Here is a 19776-nt window from a genome sequence, read left to right as displayed (position 1 = left end):
GGATCAGCTCCCTGCTGGCACTGCCTCATGGTCAGGCATGGCAGTTCTCTCTCCATGGGGGTCTGCTGCCACTCGCTGCTCTGGGTCTGCGGTAGCTGCCTCTTCCTGTGACTTGGCCCTCCAACCAGGTCACTTCCAAGTCTCTCCCTTTGGTCCATAAACAAAAAGGGGAATTAACACAAACAAACTGTGTTAACAAGAGACGGAGGGGAATACCTCCCTTTCAGGATATATCTGGATGAAGCTCTTCCTTCTCTCAGGGAGGAGTCCTCAGGCAGTTGTTGTCAGGGAAGATCCTGCCTTCCCTTGGCCCTTTTCTCAGGAGCTGAGGGTTGAAGATCTGTTTTCTTCTCATGTCTGCCCACAAGTGAGCTGTTCTGCTTCCCTTTTGATTCCTCCACCAACCAGTGCATGCCTGGCGGGTGTGGCCAGGGCAGGGCTGGCAGAGCCCAGAGTAGTTCCTTAACCCCTTGTTGTCCAGTGTGGGCTTGTATACTCCATCACAATTACCCTCTTCATCTTCCATACCCCTCTTGATCATTCCATCTCTTACAGACTACTCTCACATTCTTTGTCTATCATAGGTCCTCTCATTAATTTGTTCACTTCCCACAGACTTCCCTTGAATCCTTTTATCTTCCATGGATGCTCCTGGATTACAATCCCCCAATTGATCTACCTTGCACAAACCACCATCAAACATCTTGATCTCCTATACACTTTCCCCCTAACCTCTTTGTCTCCCAGACACTCCTCAGTTTCTTCATGTTCCTAAGGGCATGTGTAACCCACATACCTTCTGGGTGTGGTGTTCTGTACCATCTAGTGGCACCAATACCACTTAGAGAGTTATATGAGTCTGCTGTACAGCATTAGCTAACAGCCAGTTGGCTTTTAACTCATGCTGTAGAGGCTCATGCACTAAGCTCCAGAGGTTCCCGGTTTGATCCCGCCTGTCGATGACTGGGGTCTGTCGGCATTACATATGCAGAACACAGGATCATAAAAATCTCCAAAGCAGGTGTTTCTCAAATGAAAAAGATATTTGGATTTTACTTTAGTTTCACAAGCTTTCTCTTCCCAAATTATGATTGTAAAACGTGAGACACCAAATTGCTCCAGGTATGGGCTGCAGCATTGTGAAGCACTAGGCCTCATGTGCAGCTCTGTCCTGGGTAACTACTACTAGCCATGGTGCAGCAGTAAGATGCCCCTAGGCACTGAGATTTTGGAGCACCCCAGATACAGTGTAATAATAAAAGCCTCCTGAGTTTGTGATTTTGAAATACTTTGGGACTAATGCAGCTTTGGGTGCCTTCAGTTCTAGAGTACTGAGGGTACTTTAGGGTAAAACTGGTCATGTGAACCTCCCTGCCCTTCCCCGCATTCCAAAATGACAAAAGTCAAACCCTCCTGCATGCAGCAGGCATGTGAAGCTGTACAAAAACATCAATCCCAGTCCAAGTGCCTTCTTGCTCACTTTCACTGAAGGATTGTGGGGAGGAGGAAGCTGAGGCATTATCGGAGGGTCACAGAAAGGTAGTCTGCCTGGATACATTTTGGATACCTATCTAGTCCACTAATCTAGCACCAGATGACTGCAGTTAGTATAAAAGCCAATCCCTCAGCAACTCTGGTTGCCTGAAACAGTCTTTGTGTATCTCTCCTCTTTATCTCTGTTTAAATTCTCATCTTAAAACCTGACTTTTCTACCCTGCCTCCAGACCTCTTCATTTCTCTCCCTCTTGGTTATTGGCCTTATGACTGAATGCTTTAATATTTTCACCATGCAAGGCTTTTATGTCACTGTTTCATGTAATTTATACCAGTGAGCTGGAGCCTTTCCCAATATGCTTTCAGACACAGTCCACAAAATGTGTAGAGTCCAAAATCACCCCCTTCCTGCTTTGGGGGTTTGGCTTTATTAACAAAGATACCAGCAATAAGAAAAGAAAGTTCAGCTGTTTCTCAGGTTTCTCTGATGACTGCTCAGCCCACATCCTAGATTGTCTCCCCAGACAGCCATTTCCATTCCCCTTTTATGCAAGTGCAGTAATAAGCCACCTACCTCAGTGAGTCAGCAAAACCCACTTAATCCTTTCCCAGAAGGGTCAAAACTTGCTAACAGGGTGGAGCATTTCAGGCTTGTTATATGATCATGTACTGTCCTCTGTCTTGAATAATTTAATTCTGCAACGGCCCTGGGATCCAGTTTAAATGAAAAATGTAATCTGAATTTACTGCAAAGAAACAAAATAAGTAAAATCTGTTCCTTCTCTTATTTCTCTCCTTCTGTTATTGTTTAATCATGTGATTTTGAGAAGCCCCTTCACTCATAGATCACTGACCCTCTAATGGTTAACCTCATCTTGGATCCTTACATCTAACAGATCCAGAAGTCCAGTCAATGAGGGATAGTTGAGTGAAATGGTTCTAAGCTTCTACTGAATTTTTAAAAAGACAGACACATTTTAACATTAATTATTATGTAGATAACACTGCTGATGTGCATGGCACCACACAGACAAGTAGGAAGATAAAGTCCATGCCTTGTGTTGCTTACAATTCATATTAGGGAGTTACCACACTGAGAAGTGATAAAATCATAACAATATCTATCTCTCAAAATCATGGAGAAACGGAGATGAGATGAAAAGACACAGAAAGACAAAACTATTTTTGAGGGAAGACTATTACACCAATGACAGGTCTCTACCTGGGTTTCTACTTGTATTTAGTTTTAGGAATGCTGTTGCGGAGGTGTCTGGTGTTTCAAAATATAATCTAAACAGGAGAGGGAGCAGATAATTCCAGAGTGGAGATCAGTGATGGAAGTTGTCTAAAGGTATTTTGAGATAAGATTTGAGGGAAAAATGGGAAATTTGGCTGGTAACATATTATATTATTCAGCCAAATAGTAAGTGTCTTCATGTGTAAGAGGTTTAAAGTGATGTACAGTCCACACAAATAACTCCTACAGTGGTGTCTAGATGCGTTGTCTTGTCACATGGAACTTCATAGGATTCAGCACACCATGGCAAGGATTAGAACCAGGGTCTCTGAAGTAAATGAACATGGAGCATGCTGACTTTAACCCAGAGGCCAATTACAACTGCCATCTCTTGAAAATAATTGTGAAATTACCACAGAGTTATCATTCAACAGAAATAAGATTTTCTCTTAGGGCTGTAGTCTTTGCATGTTGTATTTCAGCATATATTAGTCACCCATTTGTTTATTACCAGAGATTGTCATGAGTACCACCCTTTTATTTCAGGCAATAATGCTGAAAAATAATAAAAGACACAATCGGACTACAGACATAACAGACAGGCACCAGCTGAACTGCATACATGCATGAGTCAAATTGAACTCAAGACCTATCCTTCAAAACACACTTCTACTTTTTGAACGAGATCAGAATATCCATTATTAAGACTACTAAGCAGTCAATAGTATTAAGTATTTTTCCCTCTTGTAGACCTCAAGCAACTAGTAGGAGACATAATCACATTGGGCTGGGTCTAATTCCATCCAGTTGTGGGCAGTGGTATTACACAGACAGATCCATTAGTGTATTAAACTTCTAACAAGGAGGATGCATTCTTAGAACATAAGAATATAAGAGCAGCCATACTGGGTCAGACCAAAGGTCCAACTAGCCCAGTATCCTGTCTTCCGATAGTGGCCAATGCCAGATGCCCCAGAGGGAATGACCAGAACAGGTAATCATCAAGTGATCCATCCCCATCGCCCATTCCCAGCTTCTGGCAAACAGAGGCTAGGGACACCATCCTTGTCCATTCTGGCTAATAGCCACTGATGGACATATCCTCCATGAACTTATCTAGTTCTTTTCTTGTTACTATATAGGTTATGTTAGCTCTACTATATACATGTCAAGATCCACCACCCTAAATATAATCATTTTTAAAAGGGTCAGACACTGTCAAGTAGTAATTTCAGAGTTTGGCCTTATGCTATATACAGTATGGGACTATTCTTGAGTTTCAAAGTCGCTTTCTTCCCTGTAGTCTCAACCAATTGACAGCAAATAAATTAAGAAACCCTAAAATATAAATCCCCACAATAGCTACATTTAATGGATATTTTGTCCTGCTGCAGCTACTCAGTGGAGCAAACGTTAAATGTATTCCCCAAAATCATGCTGATATTCATGACACTGATGAATATCATAAAAAAGCCAAATTGGCTTGTGCTTAATAAGAAAAGGTATACTGTACTAAAAAAACCCCCTCAATATTTTCCACATCAAAAAAGCAATGCTGATAAGAAATGAAACCACACTGTCAAGCATCTAGAGAAGGTTGTTAGTTCCCTATCCCCCCATTTATAATCAAAACAAAGCTAGAAATAATGCTAGTGACTCTTTAATGACTCCAGAAAAGTGAAATAATCAAAACAAGACCTGACCATAGAATATCAGAGTTGGAAGGGACCTCAGGAGGTCATCTAGTCCAACCCCCTGCTCAAAGCAGGACCAGTCCCCAATTTTTGCCCCAGATCCCTAAATGGCCCCCTCAAGGATTGAACTCACAACCTTGGGTTTAGCAGGCCCATGCTCAAACCACTAAGCTATCCCTCCCCCCCAAACTCTTGACTTGTGGGTCAGGGGACAGAATAGCTTTACCTGCTATTGTTACTAAAATATTCTCCAGCTACAAGTGTCTCCTAAAGATTTATTTACACCTATGCTAATCATTTAGCACAAGCTTCTTCTTTTTGACAAACCACAAACACTTCAAGTGATTAACCTTCTTCCTCCAAGTCTGTTGATTAAGGTGAAGAAAGCTTCTGCAGGACATCAGCAGTGCCCTGGAAATCATGAAAGATGATCTGAAATATAATGATGAGTGATTCAGGTGAGACATCTGTGTCTGGGACGCCTGCTAAGGCTGGGACCCCACTTCAGTCCTGATGGTGCCTTAACAACCTTGTCCTCAGTCATTCCTCTCTTCTTCGCCGGAGCTTTGCCTTAGTTTCTTCTTGCCGGCTTCTCCAGGCAGCAATAATGGCATCATCATCCATTTCTTCTTCCTTGTGGGTGCTTCGTCTGTACTGTGAGAATTGCCTTGATGCAAACCTCTCTTCTCTTTCTTCCACCTTCTCTTCTCTGTCTCCGTCCTCTTCAGACTTTGAAAAACTCTGAATGAACTTTCTCTTTGCTCCAAATTCTGACATGTTGGAACTAGACTCCTCTTCAGATTTTTCCAAGTGACGGGATCTGACTCGACTCTGCGTTGATGGTCCTGGGGATTCAGAATCATAGGATGGCTCTGGGCTTTCTTCCCTAGAACTTGTCTCTCTGACCTTTGTTCGTGTGAACTTGTACATTTCCCTGTCCTCTTTTGCAGAGGTAGAGGAAAATCTTGATGTGGTTCTCAGTGAATCACCTTTACACTGATAGGAAGAAGAACTATCCACCTCTTCACTTTGGGATCTGGAGAAGCTATACTTGCATGCTTCAGAGTCCACCTCTCTGAGAGTGGATGATCTACTGTATTTCTCTCTAGCCTTTTCAGCATGGTCATGATATGATGTCTTTCCTTCTGCTTTCAGGCCACTCAGCCACTTATTAACATTGGTGTCCACCTCTGAATTCCTGGCACCAGTATTTGCAAACTGACCGGAGAAAGCAGAAGCTGTATCAGTTCTGTCAAGATCTGTTTGGAAGGGGTACCGAATGCCACCTATTGTGTTCTCTGTATTGTCTTCAACTTTCTCTTCTTCATCTTCTCCCTGGGCCTTCTTCTTCTTAAATAAAGTGCTGCGCTTGTTGTCTCTGACAAGCTTCTCAATTTGATAATCTGACATTTTTTCTCTCATCTCCATTTGCATCTCCTTCTCCTTCCGGCTGAGTTTTTTCAGGTCAATGTCATCTGCAAAGAGGCTGTACAGTGGCTTGCTTGTTTGAGTCCCCCTCATGCTTGAGCTAGACTCTCCTGTCCTCATGCTCATTGAGGCATTGGAAGACAGAATGGACTGGGTGTCAGCACCGTTCATGTCCCTCTGGCGGAGCAGAGAGCTAGCTACAGACAAGCCACTCTGTGCACTGAGAAGGGAGGCCTTGTCATCGTCGAGGCATCTGCCAAAGTCACCTGACTTAATGCTGGAGGCCAATGTGGAGGGCGGGTGGGACAACATCCTTATCTCATTTTGTTTCTGAGCAATGGTTTCACTAACCACACTGGCAATCCAGTTCTGAATGCTGGCCATGGATATTGCATCACCCTGGCCAATTGGGATGTTGGGCAGAGGTATAGCTGGCATTTGGGGTTGCATAGCCCCAGCACTGCTTCTGTTCTGAGGTAAAGATGACCGGTTGCTCTGTATGCTCAGTGAAGAAGCTGAATCCTCAGCACCGCTTATGGAAGGTGCTGAGGACCAAAGAGATGACAGCGGGATGCTCCCACTCATTGCGCTCTCTGTCTCCCAGCTGCACAGGGACTGGCTTTCTTCCAGGGTCTTTTTTGAATGTTCAAGTAACTCCATTCTCCTCTGCTTCCTTTTGGCTGAAGCAGAATCTTCGCACTTGGCAAGCTCCACAATATCATCCTTGTTCTCATTGCCCACCCTCTTCTGGTGTTTTATTTTCCAGGCCTGGTAAGCTGTCAGGTTGACATCGGATAGATCCTTCTCTTCTTCTGCTGCCTCCTCTACTGGCTGGCTGCCATCTTCCATCTTGGGGGACACAGAGGATTCTAAATCCTTCTTGTGAAAGCCAAACTGGATTCTCTTGATCTTCCACCTTTCAAGAGGGGTCAGCTTGTCTTTGTTCTTTTTGCAGAAGTTATGAAAGGAGCCGGTGTCTGAGATAACGCTCTCCACATCCACATCTCTTCCCTTTCTTCCTGGTTCTGGTTCTGGTTCTGGACTATCATCACCACTTTTATTCCTGGAACGGTATCTCTGAGCAGCTTCCTTCTCAATCTCCAGCAGCCTCTGGTTCCACATATCCCAGGTGCTTTCCGTAGACACAGAGTCTGTGCGGCCCCTCCTCAGCCTGTTGATGCTGCTGGCTTCCAGTTGTTGCTTCAGGATTCGGATGTCAAGGCTACTCACACTCTCCAAGTCACCCAGTTCACTTGAAGGATACGGCCTTTCTCCCATGTTGGAGACTCCATCCTCCTCCCTGGATAGCCAATAACCTTCCTTTTCATATTTTGCATTTCGACTCTGCCACTCTTGAATCATCTGTTCCACATTCTCTTCAGATTCTTCTTCTCCCTGATCTGGAAGTTTTGGAGGCGTGCTTTCCACATCCTGATTTGGTGGTTCCCTTGTTGGCAGGCCTTGCTTCTGCCTCCATTCCTCATACAGCTGTTCCTCCTCCTCCTCACTGATCAGAGTGGGCTTTTTGGAAACCAAGCTAACTTTTCCCATGGATGAAGAACTCATGACACTTCCCAGGATGCTGTTGGTATCCTCTTCCTCTACTGTGATGGAGTGCACTTTGGCTCCCATGACACTCCCAGAGACCTCCACTCCAGACAGCAGGGAATGGGTCCCTGCTTCGATGACAGAATTCTGACTGGTTGTGTCATCGTCATCCCCAGCGTCTTCCTGCTCTCGTTCCTCCAGCAGCTTCTCATTGAGCTCCCTGAGCTGTTTCAGGAAGCCGTCATTGGGATAAATGGCACGCTTCTTCCTTATAGTCAGCAGGGCCTCTAAGATGGTCATGTGGTGGAAGATCATCAGGTAAGCAGCCACCAGCACAGCCGAGCGACTGATTCCCATTTCACTGCTTACCAGGATTTTACCTACAGGTATGAAATATAAAAGTATCAGATGCTTTCAATAACCTACAAGGTTTAAACTGCAATGCATCCCATAGGACCTGCTCCAAAATCCATTGATGTCAATGGATTTCTTGATTTCACTAGGGTTTAGATCAGACCAATGTTAAGTATTTTTTTCTTTGTTTTATTTTTTGATTTACCTAATTAAAATTTGAGACAATCAAAATAATACCAAGTAACATGTGTACATGTGCTACGAGCTATGGATGGGCACATTTTAAAATAAGCTAACTACAGAAATTGTATTAATAGTTTGCACTTATATAGTGCATTTAATCAAAGAATCTCAAAGCACTTTACAAACATTAGTGAGTCAAGCCTTACAATACTCTTGACTTGCTGTGTGACCTTGTCTAAGTCACTTATCTGCTCCATGCCTCAGTCTCCCCAGGTATAAAATGGGAATATTAATACTAAGCTCAAGAAAGCCATTGGAAGGACAAATTAATTCATTAGTTAATGTCTGTAAAGCACTTTGAGAGCCTTAGATAAATATTAAATTATTAATTGTATTTTTGCCAGGGCTCAGATCTGCCACATTGGGGTGCACTTAAATCTAGATTGCTATAGGTCAGAATGATGAGCATGCAGAGTTATATTGGGTCTTAGAACTGGAATAGCCAGGTGGCAGACTGATATAGCTGAGCCTGCAATCTGATAAACTGACACAGCTGCTCCACTGCCTTATAATACCACCAAAGACATGTTATAATCAAGGCACTGTATATTCCATGTTCCATAGCATTTGCCACAGAACCAGGGCCGGCTCCAGGCACCAGCGAAGGAAGCCAGTGCCTGGGGCAGCCAATAGAAAGGGGCAGCATGTCCAGGTCTTCGGCGGCGGGCCCTGCAGTCCCTCTCTTCCTCTTTCGCAACACTTCGGCGGCAGCTCAGCCAGGCTTGTTTTTTTTTTCTCCTTCGCCATTTGGGGCAGCAAAAAAGCTGGAGCCAGCCCTGCACAGAACCTACCTGTTGCTGAAAAATTGTGCTTCAGAATGGAAGATTTCTTTCTTTTTAAATGACTTTTCTAACTCTTTACAGTTACCAAAAAAATTAAAAAAATAAAAAGAGAGAACCAAATCAAAAACCCTTGCAAACAGGACATGAGCATAACTGATGCACTGGCATCTGCCTGAATCCACAGATAACCTGGAACGATACGTCTCAGATGTTTGAACTTCTCCCATTTATCCCATGTATATCAATGTGCTATTCACTCTGAAACCCAGCAAAGCAAATCTAAAGTGTTAGCTATTTCACTATTGATATTTTACCAGAAACATTCAACTTCCCCAACTACCTCACACTGCCTCTCACAAATTCCTATGTGCCAGAAGCCCCAGCTGCCTCCTATTAGCTCACCAGCTTTTCCTACTGAGACCTTGTGCAATGTAGTTACGTTGTCAACATAAAAATTAGCACCACATTCAAAATGTAAGGGCAGAATAAAATTAAGTGAATTTAGTATGAAAATAAATAACACAAGGGATACTGAAGACTGACTGTAGTATTCATTTTCATATTTAATTCAGTTAAGATCTCTATTTTTAATTTTAGCTGATATGGCTACAGAATTTCCAGAATGCTATACCAGAGTTCCATAGAAATAACCAGGCCATGGGATATATTGCCATAAAATTTAGGTCCAACAGAGCATGCAGGACTTTGGCTATAACCACTGTGACGGGACAAGGCCAGATGGCTATAGAAAAGTAGTGGGAGATAGATATATTAGCTCCAGGCTAAACAAATCTCTGGTACCAGGATAAGTGAAATGGAAGCTGCTCCAGGTCAATTAAGACACCTGGGGCCAATTAAGAACTTTCCAGAAGACAGGGAGAATGCTAGGTTGATTGGGACACCTGAAGCCAATTAGGGGCTGGCTGAAACTAGTTAAAAGCCTCCCAGTTAGTCAGGTGGGTGTGGATGTCAGGAGATGTAGGAAGAAGTTGCGTTGTTGGAGAGGCTGAGTAGTACACACCATATAAGGCACAAGGAAGGAGGCCCTGAGGTAAGGGTGAAGTGGAGCTTGAGGAAGTGAGGGCTGCTGTGTGGGGGAAGTAGCCCAGGGAATTGTACATGTCATGTTTCTAAAAGGTCAGCTACCACAGCTGATACTAATAGGGTCCATGGGCTGGAGCCCAGAGTAGAGGGTGGACCTGGGCTCCACCCCCGAACCTTTGCCTCCTGATTAATCACTGAGACTGGGAGACAACAGAGACTGTGCAAGGAAGATAACTTCTCCTCACTGGCTTATGATGAAAACGGCTCAGTAGACTGTGACCCTTGTCTCTAGAGAGAAAAGGGTTACGTGGAGGGTCACAGTGAGCCTCTGAGGCTAGAGAAATCCGCCAGGAAATGCGGGACCCATGGAGGCAAGGACAGAGCTTTGTCACAATTGGTGTGAGAAGTGGGATTTCGTTCACAGCGTGGCGGAAGAAAGAGGTTTTAAAAAAAAAAGTGCACTGGGGTTTTGGATTTTTTTTTGGTTTGGTTTGTTTGTTTGCTTTGTACCACAATGGAGGAGGTGGTAAGAGCTCTGGTACAAGCCACGGCAGCCCAGCAGGAGGCCACCTGGGTTCAGGCAATGGCACAACAGGAGTCTATGCGGCTACAGCAGGAAACCAATCAATTATTGATGAGCTAGGCGACCCAAGATCGTGCCCTCTTGAGAGAGGTGGTGGATCAGCTGAAGATCCTCATCACCCAGGCCCGGGGGTCCGACAGGACGTGAACCCTGAGGGCCACTGGTTGTCTGCCAAAGATGACGTCAGGAGATGATGTAGAGGCATATCTCCTCTCATTCGAAAGGACTGCTCAGCATGAGGCATGGCCCCAAGAGCAGTGGGCCAGCATTCTCGCCCCTTTTTTGTGTGGAGAGGCCCAGAAGGCCTACTTTGACTTGCCTGCCACGGATGCCACTGACTATACCCATCTGAAGGCAGAGATCCTAGCACGATCAGGGGTAACGGCAGCAGTAAGGGCCCAGAGGTTCTATGAGTGGAAATACCAGGAGAACAAACCCCCGAGGTCCCAGCTATTTGACCTCATACACCTCGCGTAGAAGTGGTTACAGCCCGAGGTGTGCAGGCTGGAGGAGATTTTGGAGATCCTGATCATAGACCATTACATGTGGGGACTGCTGCCAGATCTCCGCAAATGGGTAGGCTAGAACAATCCGTCCACGTATGACGAGATGATCACACTGGTAGAAAGATGGATGACAGCCAGGGAACTGACCCGACTACCCAAGGAAGGCCCCTTTCGAAGCAAGCACCCGACCCCAACCCTGGAGGGTTGGGCAGCCAAACCCCCGGGGAGTCCTAGGTGGAAGAAAGGGGGGGCCAAAAACCAGCGGGGACCCCAGAAGGAAGGGATTGGCCTGAGGGGGGGGAACCCCGGGACTAAACCCTTAGCCCCAGGGATAGGGGAGTGATTAAAAGCAATTATAGATGTTATGTATTTGGGGAGTGGGGACACATAGCAGCACAGTGTCCCAGCACCGAGGAGCCTATGCAATGTAACTTGGCGGATTGGGAGGTCCCATGCTCCCTTATCCACCTCGCGGGGGTTGCATTAGCCCAGCGTAATTACACCAGGCCAGTGAGGATAAATGGAGCAGAGATCACAGAGCTTGTGGACTCTGGGAGTGCTATCACCCTCATATCGGGTAAGCTGGTAAAAAGTAGTCAGCTGTTACAATCTAAACGCGTAGCAGTGATGTGCGTGCATTGGGCCGTGAGCCATTACCCCACCATCCCAGTGGAGACAGAGGTTCAGGGAAACCCCATTGAGGTGACCGTGGGCGTAGTTCCTAAACTCCCATATCCTGTAGTCATTGGGAGGGACTATCCAGGGTTTGATAATTTACTCCCCCCGGAGAGGCTGGAGGGAGGTGGGGACCCTGAGGACAGAGACTTGTCACCGGGGGAATGTCAACCCCCGATGTTCGCTGAGATTTCTCAGGAACGGTTCTCAGCCCCCCGGAAGACAAAAAAAGAGAGGAAGGCTGCGAAGGCCTTGGGAACCCGGATCCTGACCCAGGGCCAGAAGACCTCCCTATTAGGCAGATGGATGCGAGCAGCCAACAGAGAAACTTCCATCACAGAAGGTGAGCCAGAGGCTGCCCCCAGCCATGACAGCGGCGAGCCATTGGAAGAAGCAGAAACCAGCCCCTCGGAGCTTGGGCAGGTGAGTCCTCGGAGAGACACTTTTGGGCGGGACCAGGCGGAGGACCCCAGATATGATAATGCCAGGAAAGAGGTGGCCGAGATCGATGGGATACCCGTGGATGGGAAGGTCCGGGGTGCCGGACCTTACTTTATAGTGAAGAAAGATCTCCTGTACCGCGTGGTGCAAATGCAGGAGCAAGAGATACAACAACTTCTGGTGCCACAAAAACATCAAAAAGCCATATTGAGTCTTGCCCACAGTCACCTGTTTGGAGGACACCTAGGGTTAGAGAAAACCCAGGCACGGATCCTGAGGAGCTTCTTCTGGCCAGGAGTACATGAAGATGTCCGGTGATACTGCACCTCTTGTCCGGAGTGTCAGTTACATAGCCCTCGCCCATACTTGTGGGCTCCTTTGATACCTCTTCCAATAATAGAGGTTCCTTTCGAACGGATAGCCATGGATCTGGTAGGGCCCCTAGAGAAGACATCTCGGGGCCACCAACATGTGCTTGTTGTACTGGACTATGCAAGCCGGTACCCAGAAGATGTTCCCCTACGCAACACAGCTTCCAAGACAATAGCTAAGGAGCTAGTACAGATCTTTGCCCGGGTTGGGCTACCCAAGGAGATACTGACTGGTCAAGGGACACCTTTCGTGTCCAAGTTGATGAAAGATCTCTGTTCATTGCTCCATGTACAAGCCCTACGGATCTCTGTATACCACCCGCAAACAGATGGCCTTGTGGAAAGATTCAATAGGACCCTCAAGGCCATGATCAGGAAAGTGGTGAGCCGGGATAGGAAAGGTTGGGATACCCTATTGCCTTACCTCATGTTTGCCATCCAGGAGGTTCTGCAAGCCTCCACGGGTTTCTCTCCATCCGAACTACTATATGGGCGCCACCCTCGGGGCATATTGGATATAGCCAGAGAAGCCTGGGAAGAGGAGCCAAATCCCGGAAGGAACATAGTTGAGCATGTACTGCAGATGAGAGATCGGATAGCCCGAGTTACGCCCATTGTACGGGAACACTTGGAGAGAGCACAGGAGACCCAACAAGCCCATTATAACCACCAAGTGAAGCTTCGACGGTTCTAACCAGGGGATCGGGTGATGATACTGGTGCCCACAGCAGAAAGTAAACGGTTGGCCCAGTGGGAGGGACCCTACGAAGTAATCAAAGCCTTGGGATAGGCCGCCGGAAATCGGAGCAAATTTACCACAGCAATCTTCTAAAACCTTGGCACGATCGAGAGGCATGCTTAGTCATGCAGGAGACCCTTCCCCAGGAGGATAACTTACACGAGCAAGTGAGGATATCATCCGACTTGACGCCGATCCAAAAGATCGAGGCAGCCAACATGATTAATCGCAACCGAAATGTGTTCTCTACAAAACCAGGGCGGACGACTGAGACCTATCACCATATCCGCACGATCCCCGGAGCCAAGGTAACATTGAGACCCTACCGAATCCCAGCAGCCAAAAGAGAAGAAATCAAGGCTGAAGTAAAGAAAATGTTAGAATTAGGGGTTATTGAAGAATCTTACAGTCAGTGGTCCAGTCCAATTGTTTTAGTGCCTAAACCTGATGGTACCATAAGATTCTGTAATGACTTTCACCAACTGAATGAAATATCTCACTTTGATGCATACCCCATACCATGCATCGACGAACTGGTTGACCGACTGGTAGTGCCCGATTCTTGACTACACTGGATCTGACGAAAGGGTACTGGCAGATTCCTCTGACCAAAGAAGCTAAAGAAAAGACAGCATTCTCCACCCCGGATGGGCTATTCCAGTACACCGTCCTCCCTTTTGGGCTACATGGGACCCCAGCCACATTCCAGCGCCTCATGGATAAGCTGCTGCGTCCCCATACTAGTTATGCAGCTGCATACCTAGATGATGTCATCATCCATACACCAGACTGGGGAACCCACTTGGAGAAAGTTGAGGCAGTACTGCGCACCTTAAGGGAGGCTGGCCTCACTGCTAATCCCGCTAAATGCGCCATAGGGCTAGCAGAGGCTAGGTACCTGGGATATATTGTGGGAAGGGGCATAGTGAAGCCCCAAATGAATAAGCTAGAGGCAATTCAAAACTGGCCCCAGCCGACCAGAAAGAAGCAGGTCCGTGCATTCCTAGGCATGGTAGGCTACTACCAACATTTTATTCCCCACTTCGCCACTAGGGCAAGTCCGCTAACGGACCTGGTGAAGGCCCGAGGTCCAGACATGGTAAAGTGGACCGACGCAGCAGAGGGGGCACTTACAGACCTTCAGACAGCCCTCTGTAATGATCCCATACTCATAGCCCCGGACTTTAACAGGGAATTTATTTTACAAACAGACGCTTCCGAGGTGGGGTTGGGGGCAGTTCTGTCGCAAATGGTGGGAGAGGAGGAATACCCGATCCTCTAACTAAGCAGAAAGCTTCTCCCAAGAGAACAGAAATACGCAGTAGTCGAGAGAGAATGCCTTGCTGTCAAATGGGCTATGGAGACACTGCGTTATTACCTCTTAGGCTGGCGATTTACTCTTGTGATGGACCATGCACTCCTCCAGTGGATGCAGCGGAATAAGGAAAAGAATGCAAGGGTCACCACGTAGTTCTTATCCCTCCAACCATTCCAGTTCCGCATACAGCACAGGGCTGGATGCCACCATGGCAACACTGATGGTCTGTCACGAGCATACTGCCTGGCATCCCAAGTTGCCCAACTCTATGGTGTTGAGCAGAGGGGGGGAGATATGTGACGGGGCAAGGCCAGATGGCTATAGAAAAGTAGTGGGAGATAGATATATTAGCTCCAGACTAAACAAATCCCTGGTACCAGGATAAGTGAAATGGAAGCTGCTCCAGGTCAATTAAGACACCTGAAGCCAATTAAGAACTTTCCAGAAGGCAGGGAGAATGCTAGGTTGATTGGGACACCTGAAGCCAATCAGGGGCTGGCTGAAACTAGTTAAAAGCCTCCCAGTTAGTCAGGTGGGTGTGGGAGGAAGTTGCGCTGTTGGAGAGGCTGAATAGTACACACCATATCAGGCACAAGGAAGGAGGCCCTGAGGTAAGGGTGAAGTGGAGCTTGAGGAAGTGAGGGCTGCTGTGTGGGGGAAGTAGCCCAGGGAATTGTACATGTCATGTTTCTAAAAGGTCAGCTACCATAGCTGATATTAATAGGGTCCCTGGGCTGGGGCCCGGAGTAGAGGATGGGCCCGGGCTTCCCCCCCCCCCCGCCATCTTTGCCCCCTGATTAATCACTGAGACTGGGAGACAACAGAGACTGTGCAAGGAAGGATAACTTCTCCTCACCTCCCTCACTGGCTTATGATGAAAATGGCTCAGTAGACTGTGACCCTTGTCTCTAGAGAGAGAAGGGTTACGTGGAGGGTCACAAGTGAGCCTCTGAGGCTAGCAAAATCTGCCAGGAAACACGGGACCCAAGGAGGCAAGGACAGAGCTTTGTCACACCACCTGGCCCACCTGTTGATCACTTTAGATAAGCTATTACCAGCAGGACAGTGGGGTGGGAGGAGGTATTGTTTCATGATTTCTGTGTGTATATAAAGTCTGCTGCAGTTTCCACGGTAAACATCTGATGAAGTGAGCTGTAGCTCACGAAAGCTCATGCTCAAATAAATTGGTTAGTCTCTAAGGTGCCACAAGTACTCCTTTTCTCATTACCCGTTTTGTCTTTCAGTAGCACAGTGACCCCTACTGTTCTGTAGCAGATAATCTAGCAAAGGTGAGGAATCAGTGTACAGGACATAGCAGCAGATAGTCCTGACCAATAGCTGGATATTACTGCAACAGTAGCACTTGATAGGCTCGAAAAAGCATATTCATGAGCGTCAGGGCTCAGGCAGGAGACCAGCAGATTCAGTTGCAGGGCTTGCAGCAGGGGATCTCTGGGGTGCAGAACTACATCAGCTATGTCTCTTCCTATCCCTGATCCACCCCTTCCATCTCCAGTCCATTCTTGACATACCCCCACCTTGGAATGCCCACTGTGTATAGGCCTTCTGTGGGGGCAGTGCAGAACTAGGCCTGCGGTATTCACCAGGAACTCTTTAATCTGCCGTACACAATGGAGCCAAAGGGAAAATAGAAATCTGGTCCAAAATGTTCTCTTTGATGCCTCCTGCATCACTGGATTTCAAGTGTCCAGGAACTTGCCCAATCTCCTTATCTTACCTCTGTATGTCAGCAGTGCTTCATCAAGGAACTCAGCAGCCTGGTGAAAGTGTTTGGAAATGTCCATCTCTGGGAAATCATCCACCTCAATGCCCAAGTACTGGATATTCAAACCATTGTAGAAATCTGGCCCTGTGTACACGCCGGTTCCATGAGCTGCATTCAGGATATGAGAGATCCCAAGCCTCTTCAGACGGCCTTTGTTCACTGCAACACTCCTCCAAAGAAGAGAAAGCAATATTAGAAGTTGGCTCCTGTACTGAGGCTGGAGAGAGCCAGTCCATTGTCCAGGAGGCCAGCAGAGGTGGTGTTAGAAGGGGAAATGCCAGTAAGAGGGTAACCATAGCTTGATTAAAATGGAAAAACAACAGAACAGAATTAACACAATGGGGAATGGAGAGTGGCAAGCCAAGCTGAATATAACTCTTTGCCAGCCCAGTGAATGCTGTGGAAGGATATTTATAAAGGTCCTGTGCAATCTGAGGGGTTAGACAAGGAACAGGTTTTTGGCTCAGGAATGTGTACCAGAGCCCTGAACAATCTAAGGGCAAGAAAAAGTGCATGATATTGAAAGACAAGATCTTTAACATGTATGATTTGTGCACTCAGATTGACCTAGAAGCAGCAGCTTAGATAGATTCCCATGCCAGGACTTTCCCTTCATCCTTAAACTCAGGGACAGACTGGAAAAAACATTATGTGAGGATACTCTCCCAATCTCCTGCCACAGCTTAATGTCCACGCACTCAGGACTCCACCACCCAATCATGACTCCAAAATGAGATTACACTCTCAGTAGACTGTGCAAATGCTCATCTTATGATAGTGCCTCTCCTTTCTTGGAAGCTTTGATTAGTAATATAATAATTAACGATATTCACATGTAAGTTGCCATAGTTAGTCTTCAAAGCTGACTCCCATTGAGATACATGAGAGAGTTCACATCTCTTAGATCTATTGTTTCAGGCTCTCTGCAGACTCAGGCACACAGCAGGGGATTACTTAGACTCTTTTCACATTTTGAAGCTTCCTTTGCAATCATAAGAGCCAGAGACTCTTAAATAAAACCTGAGATTCTGGAGCACAAATCAGTGGCTGCCAGGGAGAAGTACTTAGTCACCAACTTGGTGCAAACCTACCCAACCTGATCTCTGCTTAAAGGAATATTCTATCTGTTAGGCTGTCTCTGCTTCATAGACACCGATACGGACACCCAAGTTTACCCTTTCCACTCAACAATCTGACTGCTCTGTCTCTCAAATGGCTGATGCAGACTTCAGAACTGTGAGTAGCAACACAGGCTGTCAAGGTCTGTGAATGGTGAAAGTGAGATGGGAGCAGGAGATAGGGCCAACTCAGCATCTTAGAGTAGGGTTTCTATCCCATTTAGGTGAACAGAAGACAAGCTGAAATGCAGACATGTCCAGCCTAAGAGACTGAGGTGTCTGTAGACACAGTAACCTCCCTCCCTCTACTCTAAGATTAGCCAGAGAAGTAGCACTCTCTCAATGGTCTTCTAGCAGTTTATATTCAGTACTTACTTGAGAGATGCTCAAAGAGAAGCAACGTGCTGCAGGACACATTACTGGTGATTCATTAGATAGCACTCTTCCCTCTCAGTGCTGAACCAATGCCCCAGCACAGTGCTAAGGAGCACTAGGCTGCTGAAAGTGCTATCTTTTGGAAGAGCCATAAAACAGACACCCTGGCCACTTATCTTCAATACATTGCCTGGCATTCCCCCCCTCTTTTTTAAAGGAATAGGCGTTCCTGTGTCTGGCCCAAATTCCAACTGCAGTAATTTCATTTTGCTTACAGTTTCCTAGGTGCTTTTAATTGGATATGGTATTCTTCCCTTCCTTTCCTAAACTGTTCTGAAGTGTCAGTATGCATGGTGAAAAAGCTGTGGTTTTTCACAGAAGCGGTTGCTTTTCAGTGCAGTGTAATCTTTGTACACAAAGACTGTAAAATGTCTTTGGATCTCTGGGGACGAAAGGCATTACATGTAATATATATTATGCTGAGGTGACTTTAATGACTCCATCAAACCCTTCACTAGAAATTTTGTGCGATCTCAAGGACAAAAGTTCCTACTCACTTTTCTGCTATAAAGACGTTGGGCCAGACTTCATCCACAGGATCCCAGGGGGACTCCAGCCTGTCCTTCATGAGTGCCCTCTGCAAGTCCATCACACACGGTGTGTTGAACAAGCTGGTGTCATCAATCTTTTCTTTAACTCGGTTGTACAGGTCCTCCACCAGCAGCTGCTCTGCGGACTCCAACATCCCTGGACAAACTGAATCCACTTTGACCTCCTTTGTCTTCAGCTCTGGAATGAGCTGACTGTCACTCAACGCATGTGAAGAATTCACTATTCTTTCTCCCTGGAACAATCCTGGGGGCTTCTTAACTTTGTTCAACAGTTTCCACCCACCCAGTCTGAAATGTGTGCATGTGTGTGCTCAGGCAGTAGCCTCAAGACAGTTAATAGGGGACTGAGCACAGTAACCTTTCCTCTCATCCCTTGTTGATCTAGATAGGCTAAGGTTACAAGTGAAAAGGAGTCTGGGGCAGTCTCATTCTAATCCCAAGCATATGGGGAAGGGAGCTTGCCCAGTGGTTAGAGCCAGGAGCAGCAGAAGCTCCCTAACAGTGGGGGTGGAGACCAGTGCCCAAACCAGGGCCTCACCCCTGCTTCTCCTCCAGGCCCCGCTCCTGCACTGCCCCTTTTCCCCGAGACCCTGCCCCCTGCTCACTCCTCTCTGCCTCTTCTCCACCATTGCTTGCCCTTACGGCCAGTAAAAAGTGGGAGGGCATAGTCCTCCCACTTTTAAAAGTGCGGGGACCATGGCCCCCTACCCCTCCACCATTGTTCCAGTGCTCCTGGTTAGAGCAGGCAGCTATGAATCAGGACTCCTTCACTGTGTTCTATGACTCTGCCATTGACTCACTGTGTGACTTTATGGCAAGTCTCCAAACATGTCTGTGTAATGGTATGTAAAATGAAGATAACCCCCCTACCTCATGCCGGGGGTGGGGAGGGGGTTATGAGGCTTCATGAAAGTTTGTTTGGCACTTTAAAATCCCCAGATGAAAGAGGCTAACCAAGTGCAACCAAAGTCTTTCTTACTTACCCTGCCCCTTTGATCCGCTTACCTTCATTGATTATCTGTTTAGCAGCTACTGCAGACGACAGGTGGATAGGCTCCATGAAGATGCTTTCTGTGTCTGTGTCTGATATCACTGAATACCTGCCAGTCAATTACATTGGTATTAGACAAACACTTCCTCATCTGCTCTGCACCTCTGGTATTGCTTCCCTTCTCAACCATTTCAGAGGGGAGCAGCAGGGAGGGCAGACAGAGGACCTTATGAGGGATGGAGGGAAAGATACTCCCCCCTGGAGAGTGTGACAAGTGTCCTCTGCACACTGCCTTTGGAAGAGATCTCTGGCATCCAAAGGATGTCTGCAAGAGGTGGTGGAGGGTCCTGTGGGAGAAGATTTGGAGGTCGGAATGACGGGCTATGTGGCAGCAAGTGGGTGAGAGTGAGGCCTGCAATGAGGATCTGTAGTCAGTGG

General features: G+C 46.8%; 1 protein-coding gene across 7 annotated transcripts in view; it reads right to left on the bottom strand.

Moving 5' to 3' along the window:
* STYXL2 (serine/threonine/tyrosine interacting like 2) overlaps window positions 1-19776 on the bottom strand; it is a 122015-nt gene that overhangs the window by 33454 nt on the left and 68785 nt on the right. For 4 of the 7 annotated variants that reach the window (XM_073304744.1, XM_073304722.1, XM_073304737.1 and 1 more), the window contains 4 exons: window positions 19353-19447; window positions 18294-18525; window positions 16196-16413; window positions 3207-7781 (listed from right to left, as the gene is read on the bottom strand). In XM_073304744.1, the coding sequence (XP_073160845.1) occupies window positions 4966-7781; window positions 16196-16413; window positions 18294-18525; window positions 19353-19447 (3361 nt within the window). In that variant the 3' untranslated portion in view covers window positions 3207-4965. Of the gene's footprint in view, window positions 1-3206; window positions 7782-16195; window positions 16414-18293; window positions 18526-19352; window positions 19448-19776 lie in introns of those variants that run through there. The other 3 variants (XR_012154161.1, XR_012154159.1, XR_012154157.1) reach the window with 1 other exon arrangement.

The sequence above is a fragment of the Lepidochelys kempii genome, chromosome 1 (genome assembly GCF_965140265.1).
Source record: "Lepidochelys kempii isolate rLepKem1 chromosome 1, rLepKem1.hap2, whole genome shotgun sequence".
Classification (NCBI taxonomy): domain Eukaryota; kingdom Metazoa; phylum Chordata; order Testudines; family Cheloniidae; genus Lepidochelys; species Lepidochelys kempii.
The sequence above is the reverse complement of the archived record's forward strand: the minus strand, read 5'-3'. Positions and strand labels throughout refer to the sequence as shown.